At 40.9% G+C, this 20197-nt stretch overlaps 1 protein-coding gene across 1 annotated transcript in view; it reads right to left on the bottom strand.

The window, feature by feature from the left end:
- Window positions 1–7214: 7214 nt before the first annotated feature.
- Window positions 7215–20197, bottom strand: part of LOC140925080 (uncharacterized) — a 36979-nt gene continuing 23996 nt past the window's right edge. Inside the window, exons 16-28 of the mRNA XM_073375032.1 lie at window positions 19714–20013; window positions 18688–18987; window positions 17976–18284; window positions 16898–17191; window positions 15819–16121; window positions 14612–14915; window positions 13661–13838; window positions 13014–13108; window positions 12017–12173; window positions 11074–11140; window positions 9730–10001; window positions 8021–8195; window positions 7215–7485 (exon numbers count right to left, since the gene is read on the bottom strand). Coding sequence (XP_073231133.1) covers window positions 7328–7485; window positions 8021–8195; window positions 9730–10001; window positions 11074–11140; window positions 12017–12173; window positions 13014–13108; window positions 13661–13838; window positions 14612–14915; window positions 15819–16121; window positions 16898–17191; window positions 17976–18284; window positions 18688–18987; window positions 19714–20013 — 2912 coding nt within the window. The 3' untranslated portion in view covers window positions 7215–7327. The remainder of the gene's footprint in view (window positions 7486–8020; window positions 8196–9729; window positions 10002–11073; window positions 11141–12016; window positions 12174–13013; window positions 13109–13660; window positions 13839–14611; window positions 14916–15818; window positions 16122–16897; window positions 17192–17975; window positions 18285–18687; window positions 18988–19713; window positions 20014–20197) is intronic.

The following is a 20197-nucleotide window of genomic DNA, read 5'->3' as shown; positions in this document are numbered from 1 at the left end:
GTAACGTTAACGACTTCTTCTTCTAAGAGTATCTCAGTGACCCCACCTACACTTTCCAACTCGATGGCAAAGTCAGGAAACGATTTACAAACAGCGCTGTTTTTCACTTCTGCTGCACCAAATTCATGTGCAACACAAGAAACAACTTTTTCTTGATAATTGCTGTCAGTGACTGCATTAACACTTTCAGCCTCGGATGAAGTTTGTGGTTCAAAAACACCGACGGTTTCCCATTCTAATGTGCACTCGTGAGCTGTGCCGTTGAGTTTGTCGTCTTCAACGGAGAGGTCATTCAAGTTTTCATTAAAGCTTTTGAGCACGACTGGAACCCCATGAGTCTCGAGCTTAACCACATTATCAACTAAACTATTGATCACTCCCTGTGCTATCTGTGCATCGGATGCATTTTCTGCTTGATTTGCACCTTCATCATCCCACTCTAACATGAACTCTAGCGTTGTGGCGTTAAACTTGTCACCTTCAAGGTGGAGGGCATTCAAAGTTTCTCTGACGACTACAGCTTTTGCCTCAACGGTCGCAGTCACATTATCAATTAACTCATTGACAATCTCCTGGATGATCTCTTCCTCGGATATAGCTTTTGGATTATTAATTGCACTTTCATTATCCAACTCTAACATGCACTCGTGCGCTGTGCCGTTTAACTTGTCACCTTCAAAATGGAGAGCATTCAAAGTTTCTCTGACGACTGGAGCCTTTACTTCAACGGTCGCAGTCACATTATCAATTAACTCATTGACAATCTCCTGGATGATCTCTGCCTCGGATGCATCTTTTGGATAATTAATTCCATTTTCATTATCCCACTCTAACATGCACTCTTGCGCTGTGCCGTTTAACTTGTCACCTTCAAGGTGGAGGACATTCAAAGCTTCTCTGACGACTGGAGCCTTTACCTCAACGGTCGCAGTCACATCATCAATTAACTCATTGACAACCTCCTGGATTATCTCTGCCTCGGATGCAGCTTCTGGATTAATTGCACTATCATTATCGCACTCTACCATGAACGCGAGCGTTGTGCCGTTAAACTTGTCACCTTCAAGATGGAGGGCATTTGAAGTTTCTCTGACGATTGGAGCCTTCGCCTCAACGGTCGCAGTCACATCAACTAACTCATTGACAACATCCTGGACGATCTCTGCCTCGGATGCAGCTTCTGGATAATTAATTGCACTTTCATCATCCCACTCTAACTTGAAATCTAGCGTTGTGGCGTTAAACTTGTCACCTTGAAGGTGGAGGACATTCAAAGTTTGTTTGACGACTGGAGCCTTTACCTCAACGGTCGCAGTCACATCATCAATTAACTCATTGACAATCTCCTGGATTATCTCTGCCTCGGATGCAGCTTCTGGATTAATTGCACTATCATTATCGCACTCTACCATGAACGCGAGCGTTGTGCCGTTAAACTTGTCACCTTCAAGATGGAAGGCATTTGAAGTTTCTCTGACGATTGGAACCTTCGCCTCAACGGTCGCAGTCACATCAACTAACTCATTGACAACATCCTGGATGATCTCTGCCTCGGATGCAGCTTCTGGATAATTAATTGCACTTTGATCATCCCACTCTAACTTGAAATCTAGCGTTGTGGCGTTAAACTTGTCACCCTGAAGGTGGAGGGCATTCAAAGTTTCTTTGACGACTGGAGCTTTTGCCTCAACGGTCGCAGTCACATTATCAATTAACTCATTGACAATCTCCTGGATTATCTCTGCCTCTGATGCAGCTTTTGGGTAATTAATTGCACGTACATTATCCCACTCTAACATGCACTCGTGCGCTGTGCCGTTTAACTTGTCACCTTCAAGGTAGAGGGCATTCAAAGTTTCTCTGACGACTGGAGCCTTTACCTCAACGGTCGCAGTCACATTATCAATTAACTCATTGACAATCTCCTGGATGATCTCTGCCTCGGATGCAGCTTCTGGATTAATTGCACTATCATTATCCCACTCTAACATAAACTCGAGCGTTGTGCCGTTTAACTTGTCACCTTCAAGATGGAGGGCATTTGAAGTTTCTCTGACGACTGGAGCCTTTACTTCAACGGTCGCAGTCACATTATCAGTTAACTCATTGACAACCTCCTGGATTATCTCTGCCTCGGATGCAGCTTCTGGATTAATTGAACTATCATTATCCCACTCTAACATACACTCGTGCGCTTTGTCGTTAAGCTTGTCACCTTCCAGATGGATGTCATGCAAAATTTCTTTGACGACTGGAACCTTTTCTTCAACGGCCGCAATCACATTATCAATTAACTCATTGACAGTCTTCTGGACTATCTGAGCCTCGGATAAATTGTCTCCAATAGCCAAGACTCCTTCTGAGTTAGAAACATGAAGCGCACAAGCCTGGAAGGTTTCCACATCGGTGCACGCCTTAAAAACAGCGTCACACTCTGGCGCCAACCTGTCAGTGTTGATAGTAACACTGCTTGCAGATGCTTGGATAGGAAGCTGTGAATTTAAAAGCGAAGAGTCACGTAAGTTGCAAAGCGGAGAGTGCTGATTTTTCTTTGAAAACAAGGATTGACCCGTGAAAGAATGGTCCCGAGTTCGATTCTCAGGTGTGACCTCAAATATCTTTTTTCGACGTATTTCACTTCCATGTAGCTTTTAGTAGTATTTAGTACCCGTAAAACAGTGCACTGATATATGAAGGGAGGGGGTCTGAGGGGATAGGGGAGGCTACTGGCCTCAGGGTTGTCCGTCAGGCCCCGGTTGTTCAAACATCGGATAGCGCTATCCATCGGATAAATCACTATCCAGCGGATAAGTATTAGGAAAACCGATTGCACTATCCACTGGATAGAGATTTATCCACTGGATAGCGTTATCCACCTTCTGAACAATTGTGCCAAGATGATGACTAGTTTACTCTTGAAGAAATTCATTAGGCTAGAAATTTCAAATATCTATTCAAATGTTCTTAAAGCATAGTCCAAAATGGTTGAGTAGGAAAGCGAAAACTTCAAGAGAACTCTTGTAAAAAAATAAGGGAAATAAAATATTGGTGTTGTTGTTGAGATAGATTAACGAAAGCATACGTATTTAAAGGACGGAAACTCCTACCATGGCTAGGGATAAGGGAGCATACCAGCTCCTATGTGGACGCAAATGATTTCCACCCTCAGCCATGGAGGAGGGGTGGACTCGACAGATTGACTTTGCACCTTCACCTTCAGAAGCCTATTTAGGGCTACTGACACAGACGCGGATCTAGGATAAATACTGACCGATTTCCTAAACAAGGGGCCGAGGGAGCAAGCTTCTAGAGGAGCCCGGATGCACCCCTGGGAATTTTTTCGGGTTTTAATTCCCTGAAGTTCCCTTTCCCCGGTTTCTGTCTAATGCCCGATAACTGGAAAAAGAAAACATTTGTACAGACCATTTTCCAGATTTCAACTTGGAAAGTTCTTCTATTATTATTAAAAATATATTTATTATGACAAACCTGACCGATTTCCGTAAAACGGTGGAAACCGGTGTGGATCCGTGCCTGTGACACCTGTGACGTTTTTAGTTTTAATAAAGATTGCCGCCAGTCATCGAAACTGTCAGCATAATTAGGATTTTTCATTCGGGCTATGCTTTAAGTAGATTTGAACAGATGACTAGTTAAAGCTACTTATTTTTAAGTAGCGGCCCTTTACCCTTTGACATTTTAAGCAATTGATTGCATTGTACTTGATTTATGTCGTAAGGTGCAAATTATTAGCCCTCAATTACTTTCCTACTTACCTGTGGTACCGCTTTATTAAATTAGTTGCGACGTTACCTTCACTTAGTGGCAACAGGACCCTTTTACTGCTAATAGCAACAAAGAGAGAACTGAGAGGACAATCCTTTTTTCGAGCCAATCATCCTGTCTCCTTGCACGTTACACTCGTCCACTGGACAAGTGTAACGCCGCCTTTAGGAAAGAGGTTTTTCGCATATACACAGCAGAGACGGTAGTTATATAAAGGTAGACTGTAAATCTATCTATATTTTTACATTAAAACATTTTTATTACCGTCTGTTGTGCTTGATCTGTCTTCCGACTTATATTAAGATTACTATTCTTGATCCTAAAAAAAAAAAGAAATAAAAGAGTATTTTTACACAGTCATAAACGTCCGTAATAACATTCTAACTTTCGATACTATTTTAGTGATTGAAGCTTTATCGAGAAAAGGAATCTTTAAATGCCGTTAGGAAGAACTTTGTTGCTGAAATTTTACTATTTTTGTTCAGTTTTGCAATTTGTCGGGCAACCAACAAAAACACTTAGAACTGTAATTACATTTTTTTCAAAGTGTTACATTTTTTTAACGCGTGCTGTCCTTAACAAAAAAAAAAAACAAAAGCGCGAAAAAGAGAAAACCCATCCCATAAGCTTAATAGCAATTATAAACTCCTTAACTGTACTAACTATAAAAGAAAACAGTATAATAGATTTCTGAATATTGGTTCCCCTGTAAAATTCAAGTAAAAAACTTGCATTCTGGGAAGCTCGTTCACGTTCCTTTCTCGTTATCATGCCAATCGACTGTCAAAAAGTTTTTCCCCAAGTGCGTCTCAGAAAAGATCATAAAGCTAATCAACACGAAAAGGCCTTTCAGGTGTTTATCAACAAGCGTACTATAATTAAAAATTTATCTAAGTCCACTTTTAAACTAAATAGCAAAGAGGAGAAAGACTTCAATTTGACTGGACTTCACTTCACTTTGGTGTTTGAACTTAATCTCGTATGTTGCGCACGAACGTACTTTTCTTTCGCTGAAATATACAATAAAAATTCAAAACTACCTTTGTTGAGGTATCACTTTAAGTGCTGTAGGCACCCTTGCACGAAAGCAAAAATTCCACAGCCTGTTGGCTGCGATATAGCCAACCCAAAAAGATGCGAAAACCATCTTGCTAATTGGTAGGAAAGTTTAAAGTTTCCATTGTCTACGTCACAATTATTAGTACGTCAATTATGGAATTTAGAATGCTGCGCGCGCGAATCTTTTGTTTTCGTCATCACAAAACGACATCATTCGTAAACCCATTTGAAAACAACGATTTTGTCCGTTATCGAGATTTAGCAAACAGAAGTTTCCAAAGGCCGGGACTTAAGACATACCTTTCCTTGACGATGCTGAACTCATACCGTACAGTACTTTTAAAAGGTTGTATAGATCCTTTTCTCATGACGTCACTTCCGCCGCCATGTTGTTGTTCAAAACCATAAAACGGCGGCCGTGCTGCTTTTCCAAACCAGACCGCTTTGCGATTTATTTTATTTACTTATATAAACGATTTCTTTTGTCGCAACAAAGTTCCATAGCTAGGCTGGCGACGTGAGTTAAAACGGTCTTTAGTTTTTGTTAGATTGTTCTAGCGCACTTTCTGGGGTAATTTTCATTTTGAGAGTTTCATGATATTTAAAGCACTGAACACAGCTCGCATAATTTCCCTTTTTACTTCCTCAAAAATAAACAGTCTCAAAAGCACTTTCTACTTACTCACCTCCGCTGCGGGCGTCCATGTTGTGATGTGAACTTCAGGACTAGTCCAAAAAGACTTCCGACAATGCCACGAGTCGAGGCACATCTTCAAAACACTGTACTCGCCCAGGATCAACCGCAATTTTTCAAGCACTTGTACTCGGTGATCTTTAACCACGCGCGCGTACAGATCTCGACGCGCTCGTGTCAACTAGCTATTTGTATACGCTGCAAATATCAACGAACTTTATTTTTGAACATGATCCCTGAAGAAAACAGTATTACGAGATTGTTGGTAATCTAACAGGAAAATATAGCGTTGTAACTAAAAATCTTCTTTGCACCAGCTTTAGTGTGGTTTGTTCTACGGCTAAGGGTTGATTTCCACTGTCAGGTAATTTTTCCGTGCGAACGTGCACATGTAAATTTTACGCTCGTAAATGAAATAGAGGCTATGTAACAAAGGCCACGCGTAAACGTAAAAGTTGAACCTCGCTCGACTTTTACGTTTACGCAAGGCCTTCATACATTGCTTCTATTTCATTTACGCGCGTTTGCACGGAAAAATTACTCGACATTGGAAATAAAACCCTGATAGCGGCTTACAAGCAAGTTATGGCAGTGAGATGAAACGCAGCTCCACAACTATCATAACTTTGAAGGGGAAAGATAATTTATTTTTCACTCTTACGTAACCTGTACCCGTTTTTTTTAATGACTACAAGCTAGAGCTGAGGGAAAAGCAAATGGCAACCGAATACTCCAGCTATCTTATTTTCTTGATCGATTTTTCCCCTCTCCCCCCGGGGACTCTCTAGTTTTGGGGGGGAGGGGGACTGTTGGTTCTGATTGGGGGCTTACTGGAGTTTCAATTGTTTAGAAATTGATAACTCAGGTCTTTATTCACAGATCTTGTTTTACAGTTTTATCATAAATGAGGTCTATTTTACATTAATTGTACCAATCGTTAACAACCAACGAGAACGAATGTTTAAAGTGACCGCCGTTGAATTGGCATTTTGAGGTAAATATATGGTAATATAGGAATGTGAATGCTGCAACCATTTGTATATTTTAATGTCAGGAAAGCTGGGGATTCATAACATAGAGTACTTTCACAAAGCGACCAACAAAAATGCGAACAAAGATTAATTTAGTGGTTGCTTACAGGAGATGGTCTAGAATTGATCTACAGGGGGTTTCTTCTTAGAAGAGGTTTGAACATATCAACACTTTGAAAGAGGATTAATGGCTGACCATGCTATTCTGAGTTACAATACGTGTAGTTTCATGTTGACACTGATAGTCCTTCGCAAACTCTGTGTAGTTCAGGGCATTCACCGACCATGGAGAACAAAACATGTACCAAGTGGTCGCTTACAAGAAGGTAAAAATAATGGAAAATTTCAAAACTGCAATGCAAAAAATTGGTCGCGTTCGCTTACGAGGGATCCAACTGTAGTGACTGGAAAATAATTTGTGTTTTAGAACGATGCGACCGCGAACTGCGCACTTTTCTAGGCGAACGCATGCTTCCCCGGGAAAATTTTTTAGATTGAAGTTCTCTGACATGCAATCTAGTGAATTCTGGACGCTTAAATTTAGCAAATGCCTGGATTCCATATTGAACATGTAATGCTAAAATATTTAATAAACCACAAAAGGGGGTCCGGGGCCCCCTCGGCCCACCCAAAAATCTGCCCTTGATAGCGAGTCACGTAAGTGAAAACGCTCTATTTTACCCGAATGCGTCAGTGGTAAAAACACTTACAGCCAAAGATCTTTAGCTGCGCAAGATAAAGCAAACCTATGGTCAAATTATTCGAGGTATTTCATAGCTATTTTCATTTTTTCAAGGAACTGGAGTCGTTCTGTCGAATGTCTGGCTTTAAGATTCTCCACTGTCGATGTTATTTTAGCCGCAAAATCTTCTACAGCTTGATTCATTTCCTTTCTTGTGTTGTGCCTTAAATCACCTAGGAAACCAAACAAAAACAAGAACCGGTAAATTCTTATTGTCGTCATAATTACCATTTAACGAAATATATACGAATATTAATACATAAAATTTCGAATGTTGCTGAGTATAAATAGAAACAAACTTACTATATCAAAAGTTGATATTTTTGCTGTTTTGGATAGGTATTAAGTACAATTGACGTCATTTGTACTATGTCAGCTACAGGAAAAGAGACTGCAGAAGGGGCGGTAGCTTAGCTTAACAATGATAGCAAACACCATTCATAAAACGTAGGACGAGTATATTGTGAGCTTGTCCTTCGGCTCCTACTTCCGATTCCGAAAATCTGGTTTTAATTAAATCGGACGAAGTCAACGAAGTCATGATCTTAACATTACAGGGAGGATCTTGCAAATGCGATGTCGGGCCGAATGTGTGAGTTAACATCCCCATCGAAAGGGTCAAATCAGGATCAGTGATGATGTTGATGAAGGCGTCTCTAACCTGATTGGTACGTACGATTCAAACGGACGTTTCCTTCACCGACTTACCCTCTATAAGAACCATTCGTCGCGTTTTTAACTTTTTTGCCAATTCCCATATCGCGCCAATCACAATAAACACTAGTAACAACACAGAAGAGGTGACCATCAGAGATTTGTATGAGGAGCTTTTACTGTCAACCAAGCCAGTTGATCTCTCAACAGCCAGTGGTATGGACGACTCCTACAAATGAAGAGAATACTTGCGTTGTTCTTTGTTATATATTCTACTATAATCGTTCCAGCAACCCCTCTGTCTTACCCTTTTAAAAAACTATTTTATAGGGGTAACACAGTTTTTGGTTAACCTCAAAGTTGATATCTTGGCCAACAAATAAGGACAGAGGCAACTGATCGGAATTAGGCGTTTGCAGAACTTAATCACTACCCTGCCCTTCGATCTTCCTCGATAAGTCGGGAAGAGGAAGGCCCCTTCCTCTTCCTGACTTATCTAGGAAGATCGAAGGGCCTCTGCTCGCAGGGTACTTAATCACGTGCTCAGATATCAATTAGCAACTACTCGCTGGCAACCCATCCAGCGTCCATTCAGATCACAAAGCTTTGAGTGCATTCGGGCATCCTGGGTTAATTCAAAGGTCTTTAAGGTCTTTTAGTCCAGTCATTTCGGTTAGTTTTCAACAGAATAATTAAACTAGGAATCATTCGCTTAACCTCACTCAACACTTTGTGAACCGAATGAAGGTTTGGATGGCATGCCATTCAGCGAATCGTTGCTAAGTGGTATTCAAGCACGTGACCAAGTTTTGCAATGGGCCTATACACATAACAAGTAAGAATTCCTCCTGGTCGGAAATTTCGACAAGAAGGCAGCTCGGCTGAGCTGTTAGCCCAGCTCTGGAACTAGAATCATCTGCAATCCGAAGGCCCTGAGCTCAATGCCCGCCCTGGCCACTAACTGGATTTGTTATCATCGGGTTGTCCAGAGTTCGTCTCCTCAGCCGCGCTTGTAAATAGCCAGCTGTTTTAAGTTTGGCTGGTTAAGGTTCTTAACCTTTTATGTTCATCTCAAATATTCAGTTCTGTCGTATTTGTGGGCAGCATACAATGAAAAATACTGGGTGGAAAGTAATTGTGCTACTCTTGCTATCAAATCATTATTGGCTAATAGCTTGCCTATATAAATGCATCCCCGAGGAGTTTAACTTACGACAACCGAGAACATTTCGCAGTCGTCCCAGAACAGCACTTTATTTCGCAACCTAGTGCAGAATACCTCCCCCCCCCGAAAAAAACACCATTATCTAAACATTTTCTCATTTTTTGAGAAATTTTTGGGCACTTATTAATATTATAACTAAGGCCTTTTTAACAACGGATAACACCCTCCTCGATTAAGGCACTTTTTGGTGTTGTTTTCAACGCTCTTTAAGTATTTCACCAGCGCAATCGGGAAAGGCGAATTGGTAATTAATAGTTAGTAGAGGAGACTGGTTAGGAAAGCCGCCAAACATCAAAGTTGAAAACAATGGTGCGGTAGTTTATATTGGAAGCTCCCTGACCGTGCCAGTCCTTTGTTTTTTGTGCACAAATTGGCCTGAACAAATAATGACTGAAAAAATTAATGCGATGTTTCTGCGGTCAGGTCCAAAAGCTAACAAAAACATATTAATAACAAATTAAAGAGTCTAACGGGTTTCATAACCATCCAAATCCTCTTCTATGGGCAACACAAACAGGCATGTAGTCTTTCTTCTTACCTCCACGAAGTCAACGTGTTTTTCCACCGTCTGAAATATTTTCTTACGATGACTTTGCACATAACGTCCAAAACACTGCATAAGCTTTCTTGATTGCCCACCTATAACCACTCCATATGCCGTGGAATAGTCGTAGATATCTATGATCCGAAGCGAAGGTTTTTCAAACAAGTCCTTTCTTCTCCCCAGCACATAAGTGTCTATTAAGGCTCCTGTGACGTCACCTTTCACGAGGGCTTCTGAGATTTCGGTGTAGGTGGTAAACTGTTTGTCTTAAAGACGAAACATAAAATACAGTTGCAACGAGAAAACATTGAAAACGCAGTACGCCAAATATCAGTCTGATATCGATCAAGACTCAAGAAATAAAGGTGATATTACACGGGATGATTCGTAAGAACGATTGTTAGTTCCTGCAAGTTTAAGGATATGTTACATGGGACAATTTACAACGAACATTTTTTGCGCAACACAAATTTGCACTGTATATGTTATGATTATGATAATGATAGTAAAGAAAGAAACGCCAAGGTAGCTATGAAGACTTGAAGAACCACAAGCGAAACACTGAGACAATATCCCGGGGGTTACTCCTGGGAATTCTTGGTGGGGGTGTGCGGCGTGTGCCGCCCTGTTCTCCAAATACTGACATTCACACCCGTTTTCAGACCTGGCCTCTAAAATTCATACCCGTTTTCCGACCTAGTCCCAAAGGTTTAAAAGTTGGATAGCGCTATTCACCGGATAAATCACTGTCCAGCAGATGAGAATTAGGGAAACCAGTTGCGCTATCCAGTGGATAGAGATTTATCCGGTGGATAGCGCTATCCACCTTTTGAACAACTGGGACCTGGCCTCAAAGAAATTACGTCATCATTACTTAAATTAGAAGAGCAAGAAAATAGGAACTTGCATATTTCTCTTTCTTTGTCAATCATTTGGAATTGAAATGGTAAATATGTTCATACACTCCCTTAGTTCCCTCGTAACCATACCCGATTCCAGACCAAAATGGGCAAAGTCTATACCCGTTTTAGACCAAAGCGGCGCAAATATCCTACCCTTTGGGGTGGCACACATCTATATGGCTTATATAAGGAAGTATTCCCCCGGGGAAAATATCAACTACATTATCACCTTGGATTTTCTTCTGTAGAGTTGTTTTATCCTTACATAGTAAACTATCATTTTCTGTCTTAACAGCATAATTTATACCACTCCACGAAGTGATTTTTCTTTTACACTCGGCGGCAGACCGATTGAGAAGTTGGCTCCGATTACTGACATCGGTAGATTTTTTCTCGTACTTTCCTCCCGTTTTTGCAGGGTAATGTTGGTACTTACCAGTATTAAATCTTGCATTTCGTCTAAGTCCAAAACGATATTCAAATGAATCTTGAATCGCTGCAGTCTTTGAGGAAAGGAAAAAATAACCATTTACCGTGTTGTTACCATAAAATCCGCACTCACAGTAAATCGTCGAGTACTAGTATAATTACTGTAACTTCGAATTCTAGCATTTAAGAGCAGATGAAAAACTGCGAAAATTTCTTTACGTTACAGCAAAGAGCCCAGAAAGGTGACCTCCTTTAATTAACTCACATTCTTTCATGCAGACATAAACCAATCACAAGACGAGGACAGCTTCCAGCTTGCTTCTGATTGGATTAAATTTGTACGAAAAAAATTTGAATTATTTAAAAGCGGTCACACTTTTGGGCACCTTGCTGTAATACTCTTAGGCTATGTTCACATATACAGTGTGAACACCACAACAGAGAACTGGAACAAGGTCGGTCACAATCGAAAATCGTGACCGAACTGTTGGCCGGGAGGGTTTGGTGCACTAAATCCCAGTCCTCAATCTTACAATACAATAGAGCGTTTTCACTCACGTGGCCAGCATCTATGCAAAGTTATTGGAACGAAAGAAAGCGTTTAAATAAGAAAAGAGTTCAACTCCCGCAGGATCAGTTTGGGACACCAACATGGCCGCCGTTTCATTGTTTTGAGACACCAATATGGCCCCGTGACGTCATGTGAAAACACTCTATACGGTACAATACAAAACATATTATATACATACTGAGAAATACTCACCAAAAAGCTATGTCGTAAATTTTCGTAAGCAAATTAGCTCGACTTACTTCGGTTTTTTGCGGTGGAATAGATTACCACCGTGGAGGCAGAGAAAAAAAAAGGGGTTAAGTTGTGTTTAGTGGTAGAAGTAGCTTGTTTCCTTCGCTTCTAGGGCTAACAACAGGCAGGAAGCCTCCGTTTGTATTACCTTACTCCCGTAAAGTTTGAAATCCGCATCCAGTGATTGTGATACCAGAGATAGCGTTACTATAGCGACGAAACTTCCTTGAATAATAAGACCAGTTATTGTCCAAATACCGGTTAAAACTCGAGCCACGGGAGTTACGGCGAATTTATCCCCATATCTGCAAATATAAAGACAGAAATAAGTGATTGAATAAATGATTAACAAACATATTTAGCAAAAAATAAGCTCTAAAGACCGGAAGTCTCTAGATCAACTAATGAAGGCCAGCCAAAAATCAAAACAATGAATGTATGTCGATTATTTTTTCTGGGTTCTGTTTATCAACTTCAGGCACGTTTGAGGAGAGTGACAGGGGTGGGTAACCTGTTCCGGGCTCCAAAAAAGAGCATTCCCTAGTCCAGGCTAAGGGTAGGGGATAACAGGGAGCGATGAATTTATTTTGCTGAATCGCAATTCAGCGATTAAGCAAAGAGGAAGAAAGAAGAAAAAGCGGATTTGATTGACTTAATGTTCATGGAAAGGAGCAATGCTTGCCTTGCACGAAGGGTGGATTGATGTTATTTAGTACTGTGTTTGATCAATGCTTATGCAGTGTAACATTCATGATTAATAATATTGTTGATTTTTTTAAATTTTTTTTTGGAGGAAAAAATAGGTGGGGACAAAGTTATATAATTTGGAGAAGGGTTCAACAATTTTCTTACTCAATAAAGGATTCATGATTTATGAATTCTCTATCCATTCAAGATCCCGAAAATACTGAGTATGATATGCCAGCGCGCCATAAGTGAGAATAAACTACAACTGAATTTCTACTGGAACAAACCTAGACTTGCCACAAGTCGACCTCACTGGTTTTAAAGCGAGCGGAGCGAGCTTTTTAGGCCGCGAAGCGGCCGAGCAAGCGACGAAGTCGCGAGAGGTGCCGCACCACATCAAATCGGACGAAGGACTTTTTTGAAAGTCTAGAACAAACCCTGAAAAGTTTATCACTTACCCAACCGTAGTCATGGTAACAAACGCCCACCAGAATCCCTCCATCGGACCTCTTATTATAGAGCGTGGAAATTGACTTTGATTTGCTTTGCTGTCCTAAAACAATGAAATGTGAACAGAAGAGTTTATTTTGAGGAGTTTCTAAGGGCAAGGTCAAACACACCACTGTGAAAAATGAGTTAACGCCAATGAGCAAAGTCTATTGTTCTCTCCCACTGGCAATTCCGTTTGTATCCTAGTTTGAACGAAGCTTGGGCTCGGGTCATAGAGAAGGTAATTTGCATTATTGTTGTGGAGAGAAGATTGTGGGAAAGTTTGTATTGAATTGGGCATTCAGGGAACCGAGCGAGTTTATAAGCAATATTAGCATTGACTAGTTTTACAATATACCTTTTTATTTGTTCTTAAAGTAAGAGGTCTATCTATAGTTATAAACGATTTTTCGCTGAGGAAACATTGCCCCCACCTAGGTTTCCTGAAAATCAAACAAATAGCTTTGTGAAAATTTACCAGACACAGGTGTTATCTAAGATTTACTTAAGCGTTGTAAGTTGAGTGGTGCAACAGAAACCGCTCAATGCGCGCTTGTGTCTACTGCGCTCGTCTTGTTTCGGAAGAAGAACTTGTTATCTCCGGAACATTACTTACCAAAATCCACATAAGAAATCCAGCTATCAAAGAGGTAACAAACACAATCAAAACAGCTGGCCAGCAGTTTATTAGTGTCTTATTCAGCGCTGCAGAGGGAGCAAATCCCCCTGTGTTGACGATATAAGCCACGCCTGGGGTCTGTATCAGCGGCCAATAACCAAAATCTACACCGAATCTAAGAAGTAAATTAGACTCATTACAAAGGTATCGCCATAAGAGAGAGGGGCATTAGACTATATATCGAGTGAAGAAGTTAAAAGAGTAATTTTACTTTTACCTGATACTTTATCGGTCTGGAGTTCAACAAGAGAAAGGAGAAGGGTTATGACTAGTATGTTCACAGACCCTCTATTTTGTCTTAAGAGATCGTCGAGGCCGCGTATGAAAACATAAGCCGCGGTGGATTTATTGACTTTAAGAGCAATAGGGTAGGGGTGGGGAAAATACACGGATGTCTCTTTCTTTTTCTTTTTCGCACTCAGCCCTTGTTCTTACGCTCTGTCCACGCTATCGCGCTCTCGTTTTGCTGGCCTGCTCGCCGATTTTCGAATAGAAAAAGAGAACAACGTCTGTGTGCAGGCTAGGTTAAGACGGAGTCATCCCAGACCGTCTGAAGCCCCAATTTCAAAATTAACAAACTCTTAATGACTGCTCCCCGTGGAATAAAGTTAACTTTGTTTCCCTTGAATCTCACAAACGTTTTTCCCTAGGGACCAGCCGAAAAATAATTTGTCATGAAGCCCTTGGTTAAAAAACTTCTATGTGTTTGCATTTCTGAAAGCAAATCTCAAGAAGCTGTAAACATTTGCGCATAATCCTCTGACGTCATGGATTTGGAATGTTTCCCGCTCAGTAACGTTCGGTGGGAAACAGATCATTTCCCTTGCCTCAGCAACTGAGAATTCTCCAAAAGCATGTGAAGAAATTAATTAAATATAATTTGCATACTTGACTTGACCAGTGAAACCTGGAATAGGAAAACTGAAGTCCGTCTTATGCGAGATGCTCTCTCTAAGATCTGAATCACTCGACTTCTGGGACGGCTGATCATTTCCATCCATTTTAAAATTCACAAGAGACTGCCCATGGCTTTTGCATGTTTCACAACACGTGATAGCCATGTCATGTATGATTCCAGGAAGTATTCCACCTGGGTGGGCAGCGTCCTCATTGCTCATGTTGCTGTTGCTGTCGACGTAGGGCGGGAACATGCGCCAGTTTGTATAAAGATGCTTTTCACAGCGGCACGTGTCTTCGAGAAAAAGTTTACAAACAATTAAATTAGTTGATAAATCAATGGCTCACGTAAGTCTCTTCTGTTTTTTGTTTTCTTTGAGAAGAGAGCGGGGTCGAGTGGTTTGAAAAATCCATACGTACCGCGTTCAAGCCGAGATTAATTTAAATGAGCAGGTTGGGATTCCTGCTTTTGTTATGGTCTAAAAGTCAAAGCTGTAAGGATCATTTTCTTGCGTTAAAATGATAAATCGCATTGGCAATAAAGTTTGACAAAGTTATAAATTCAAGAATGCCTGCTTCTATTTCTGTTTCTGTCGAGATTAATCCTCACTTGTCGCTTAAACTTTGTAAGAGAGCAGCTTAAACTGTGCAAGAAATAAAAAATGTTGAAAATATATCGCCATTTATGTCTCCAAAGAGAAGTTTATTGCTTTCAGAATGTCTTGCAAAGAACGCTTAGCATCGCTTAACGCATAGCCCCTTTACTGTAGGGGACTTGCTTCAGTTTGCCATAGGAAATTCTCTCTTCTGTTTCCACAACGGTAGTGAAGATGAACAGTAGCAATGGTAAGGGAGATTAAGCAAAGACAAACCAAAGACAAATGAGATCACGAAAGCGCAGAAATGACTGAGAGCACTTGCGGTTCTCAATTTGCCCCTCTGACATTGACATTGGTCAAACCAGGATTGATTTCTACTCGAGCCGTCGTCGCTACAGTCGCTTTGACTCTGCTAAATCTGCCTATTCTAACATATGTCAAGAATATCGCTCTTGAACCGGGCTGGGGCCGGGTCTGGGGTCTTAAGAATCAAAGGATTCTAATACAGTAGAGTCAGTGAAAACTGCTCGTTAATTATGCCCGTTTTCCGCTGAAATAATTGTTTTTAATTCAAACCTACTGACCTACAAAGGACTAACCTCCATAAGTCATGCTTTCAGGACCATTTCCATTTAGGGTAAACGCTGAAACCCATATGCTGTAGGTACCATACATTTCCAGTTTTTCCAATAAAACCTGATTGGTATTAGAGTCAACACTGAACTCCTTTATTGGTTTACCCGTCGTAATTTCGTCCCCAGTCTTCGTCAGTCGATAGCGTACTCGGTATCCGGACAAGATGCCAAACTCATTTGAAGGAGGCAATGGCAGCCATTTCACAACAATTGAATGAGTTGTACCCCAGTCTTCAGCCGCCAGTCCTGGCGGAGCAATGGTGGGAACTAAAACACAATATCCAAATGCAGAATGTTGATAAGGCGTTTTGTTAAGAAATTACTCTACGACTGCATAAAAAGAAAGACTCGAGAAAGTGTGAGATCTGGGTAGGAAATCAAGGTTTGCCCAATGGTGTCTTTATCAAAGAGCTGACCGCACTACATGTTGGGGCTTCTTTCTCCCCATTTTAAAATAGCTGATTATGTCATGCACCCCAACTCGTCCACATAATGATGTCATCATTTCCGATGACGTCAACCCTTAGAGCATTGTGATGTCATCTCCCCCCCTTTACCCTGGCGAAGTATTTCCAAAGTGCGCTAGTGTGTTTCTTCTTCAATCAGAGCACAGATTCAAACAGCCACACTGTTAACGATTTATAGTAATCGGTAGATTTTTTTGTTTTGTTTTGTTCATCATGGCGCTTCGTTGTTACTGCGCTTTTCAGATAACACGCGAACTCTAAAATTCAAAAGCCGCCTTCACAATTGCCTTTTTCGCTGCCGTCAGTCATAATTACGATCACAAGAATTGAACCTTGAAACACAGAAACACAAAAAACGGATCGAAATCAACCAATCACAGATCACAAACCTTGACCTTTTGAACCCACTTAAGCAAAGTTCTGTTTCCTAAGAGGTCCGTGAAGATGATTGACGGCAGTGAAAAACGCAAACGTCAGTTGGTTTTTGAACTTCAGAGTTCGCGTGTCTATGAAAGGCGCAGTGAGAGATTATTCCGGAATGAGAAAGTTATACTGATTAAGTGATTGTCCTCCTACCTCCCATATCAGTAGCTGCGACTAAATGATAAGCCGGACCATTTCCTTTTATAGTAAAAGCTTGAACGTACACGTCATAGAAAGTGAACTTTGAAAGTGACGTCAAAGTGGCAAATGATGCAGCGTGGGAAACAGTGACGCCACGGGTAGTGAAATTATTAGTGCTGTTGTAAGATATCCGATATCCCCTTATTACACCGCAGCGAAAATCGAGAGGAACTGGTGACCAGTGTACTTTTATCGCTGTCTTGCCCAGTGTTGTAGCGGTTATATCAGAAGGAGGAAGATCTGGAGCTAAAACATAGAGAAACGAACGTGCTAAATGCAGACTTCATTTAATAAACAAGGAAATTCCTTTCACTTCCGATTCATAAAATGAAAATTTTTTTTATTATTTATTTGTTATCTTTGTTTATCGATAGAGAGTGCTGTCGATAAAGGCCACTGCTGTCGCAAGGAAACCCCTGCAAGTGTGTGAGTCCATGTTTCAACATCGCCCAGACATGCACGTTAATTACAGACCTTCTTCTCCATGTTCCATTTATTTGGCCTTTTTAGTTAACAAATAACTCAACATTACATCACTGTGGTTGTAAGTTATTTTTGTCCAGCCTACGACGCATTGCATAACGTAGTTTACATTTCAAATGCAAGCTACCAATCACAAGTCTACACGCTGTGTCAGAACACTTTAAAGACACAAGTCACTCTATCGATTGGACCAATGTAAAGAGGCCATTAGTAATCACAAGCGACGACCCACAATGATACGACCTCCCTAGCCAAATAACAGTGCGAAATTGTAGCCTCATCATGGAAACGAGGCTGCAGATATCAGTGAAGATCAATAAAATAGAAATCTGAACGGGTTTTGAAAACTTTGGCCGAATTTTTTGAATTTTTCTGGATGTATGATCAATTTTGTTCTGCATGAAAAATCAGTGCACGTTAGTTTTATGGCTCTTCTCCTACCTGAACCAGCCAATGAAATTGTTTGCAAAAGGAGTAGAGAAGCTGGAAGTATAGGGTGTGTTTCGCAAATTGAATTTTTTCACAAGTATTAAAACAAACTACCTACTTCCTTCATCCGTAAATACATGAAGCACTGTACTTTTTATTCCTTCCCATCTCGTCATTACCACCACATATATGCTGTAATTAGTATACTTGTACAAATCATTCAGCTCAGCATGCGTGGTGTGGGCATCCACTGTAGCGTTCATTTGTACTGAAGGCCTGTCAGTGTTGATTGGAGTGTAATAAACCCTGTATCCTCGGTGAAGACCCCGGATGTTTCTGTCATTGGGAGAAATTGGTTGCCAAGCAACATGAATAGAAGTGGAGCTTGTGTTGTACCCGGTGATGTTAGCAGGAGCGATGAGAGGAACTGGACAGGAAAAAAAATGGTAAAAACGAAATAAGACAAATCTGAGCAGTGAATTCCCATCAAAAGCGGACAAAATGCAATTACAGCTTCTAGGGGTTTTACACAAAGAAAGATACGCTAGTTGGGCCACCACGACCACGCCTCTACTAAGGAGTTCCTGTGTATGGTCAAGAGTCTAATCACGACGAAGAATGTTTAAGTCTCCTCCTGCGGTTCGACTCCCAGGGGTAAACTACTCCTCATGAACAAGAAATGAAAATCATGCCATGCCGCCCAAACGACTTGACCTTTGCGTGGCTCAGATGACATCGTAGAAATGACGTTCCGGTCACCAGTAGGAGTCATTTAGAACTTTCGAGCTAAATATTTGACACTTAAAAAAGCTCTAGTTTTTTTATCTCACCGCCTTCATCAGTCCTTGCTGGAAGTCTGGCACTATAAGGCCCATTCCCCTTTGAAGTGAAAGCACACATTTTGACCGAGTAATTCGTCCACACCTCTAAGTCCTGGAACTGGTGTGATAATTGGTTGAAATTCATCAAAGTCACATTTCTTAGAGAGTTGCCAACAGCGTCGAACAACGAAACACGGTAACCTAGAATAATTCCATTTTGGTCTTCCACAATCACAGGTTGCCAGAGCAGGTCAAGGGCCGTGCTTGAATTAGCTAGTGTTGTTATGTTTGGTGGTGCACTGCTAGGAACTAGAAACAAAAATGTTAGATATTATATGTTGTTTTTTACAATCTTGAAGATTAGTTTGGTTAGAAAACTAAAGTGATACTATTTTGGCCGCTGAATTGAACAATGGGTCTCTCAAAACATTAAGAGCTACACTTTCCAGTTATGCTTTACTTTGGTATCAAACTTACAGGGTCCCTTATCTCAACGCCTGGAAAGGGCAAGGCTACCGCCGATATTTTTAACGGACTCGTTTGTCTCAGTCATTTTAGCTAAAGGTCTGTAGTCTGACACTTACCTAGTCCCTAGGCCCCATTATTCCGCCCGGCGCCGCGGCCAATGCGTTTCGGATCACGTGATCCGAGCGAATTGACCAAGAAGGCCTGGGAAAACCCCTCACAGGGTCTTGGTAAGTCTGACACGTAGCTTTCTTTTTAAAATGGGTAAGATTAAGTTTAGCAAACGACGGGACTGTATTAATATGAAGCCTCGAGTTTAATAAATTAGCGAACAATTTTTGCAAGGACCACTTGGACAAACAGCAGCGAGCGAAAGCCTGATCTTGGTGTACATCAGAATCCGCAATATAGAATAACACTTAAAATTGAACCGATCAGCCTTGCCTTAAAATTGAATTGTTTCAATAATTTACATAGTTGCACGTTTTTGTGGGATAGTTTTTGTTCATAACCTTCACTTAATAATAAGAACGTCACAAAATGATGGAAGAATTAAGACTGAAAGCTTACCATCTTCGTCTGTCCAACATCTAACCTCTGACTGGATACCATCTCCTTTTCTCGTAAAAGCGCTGATCAAAATCCTATACTCGGAAAACTTCGAAAGATTTTCTATGACAACTGAATGCACAGTGCCATTCACCGGTACTATGGTAACACTTCTCTTTGATCTGAGCACTCTGTGATACTCCACGTGATATCCTAACAACACGCCGTGAGTTTGGTCAGCGGGAAAAGGCTGCCAAAGTACCCGTAGCTTGGTAGAGCTTATATTGTAAGCAGTGACGCCCACAGGGGAGGTACTGGGAACTAAAAAAAGTTGAAAGAGATAGGCTATTTAGCTCGATTTTCTTTTATCAAGATAACATAACTTATTTAGTACTTATTAGAAAACTGTCACGTTTCTAGGATTAAAAAAGTGTTTTCCAGAGTTAAAGCCTACTTGTGATCTGGCGGGTTTAATATTGAATTTGTCTTGATGAAGTCAAATAGA

Source organism: Porites lutea, chromosome 14, assembly GCF_958299795.1.
Source record: "Porites lutea chromosome 14, jaPorLute2.1, whole genome shotgun sequence".
Lineage (NCBI taxonomy): Eukaryota > Metazoa > Cnidaria > Anthozoa > Scleractinia > Poritidae > Porites > Porites lutea.
This window is presented reverse-complemented; position numbering and strand designations above follow the sequence as displayed.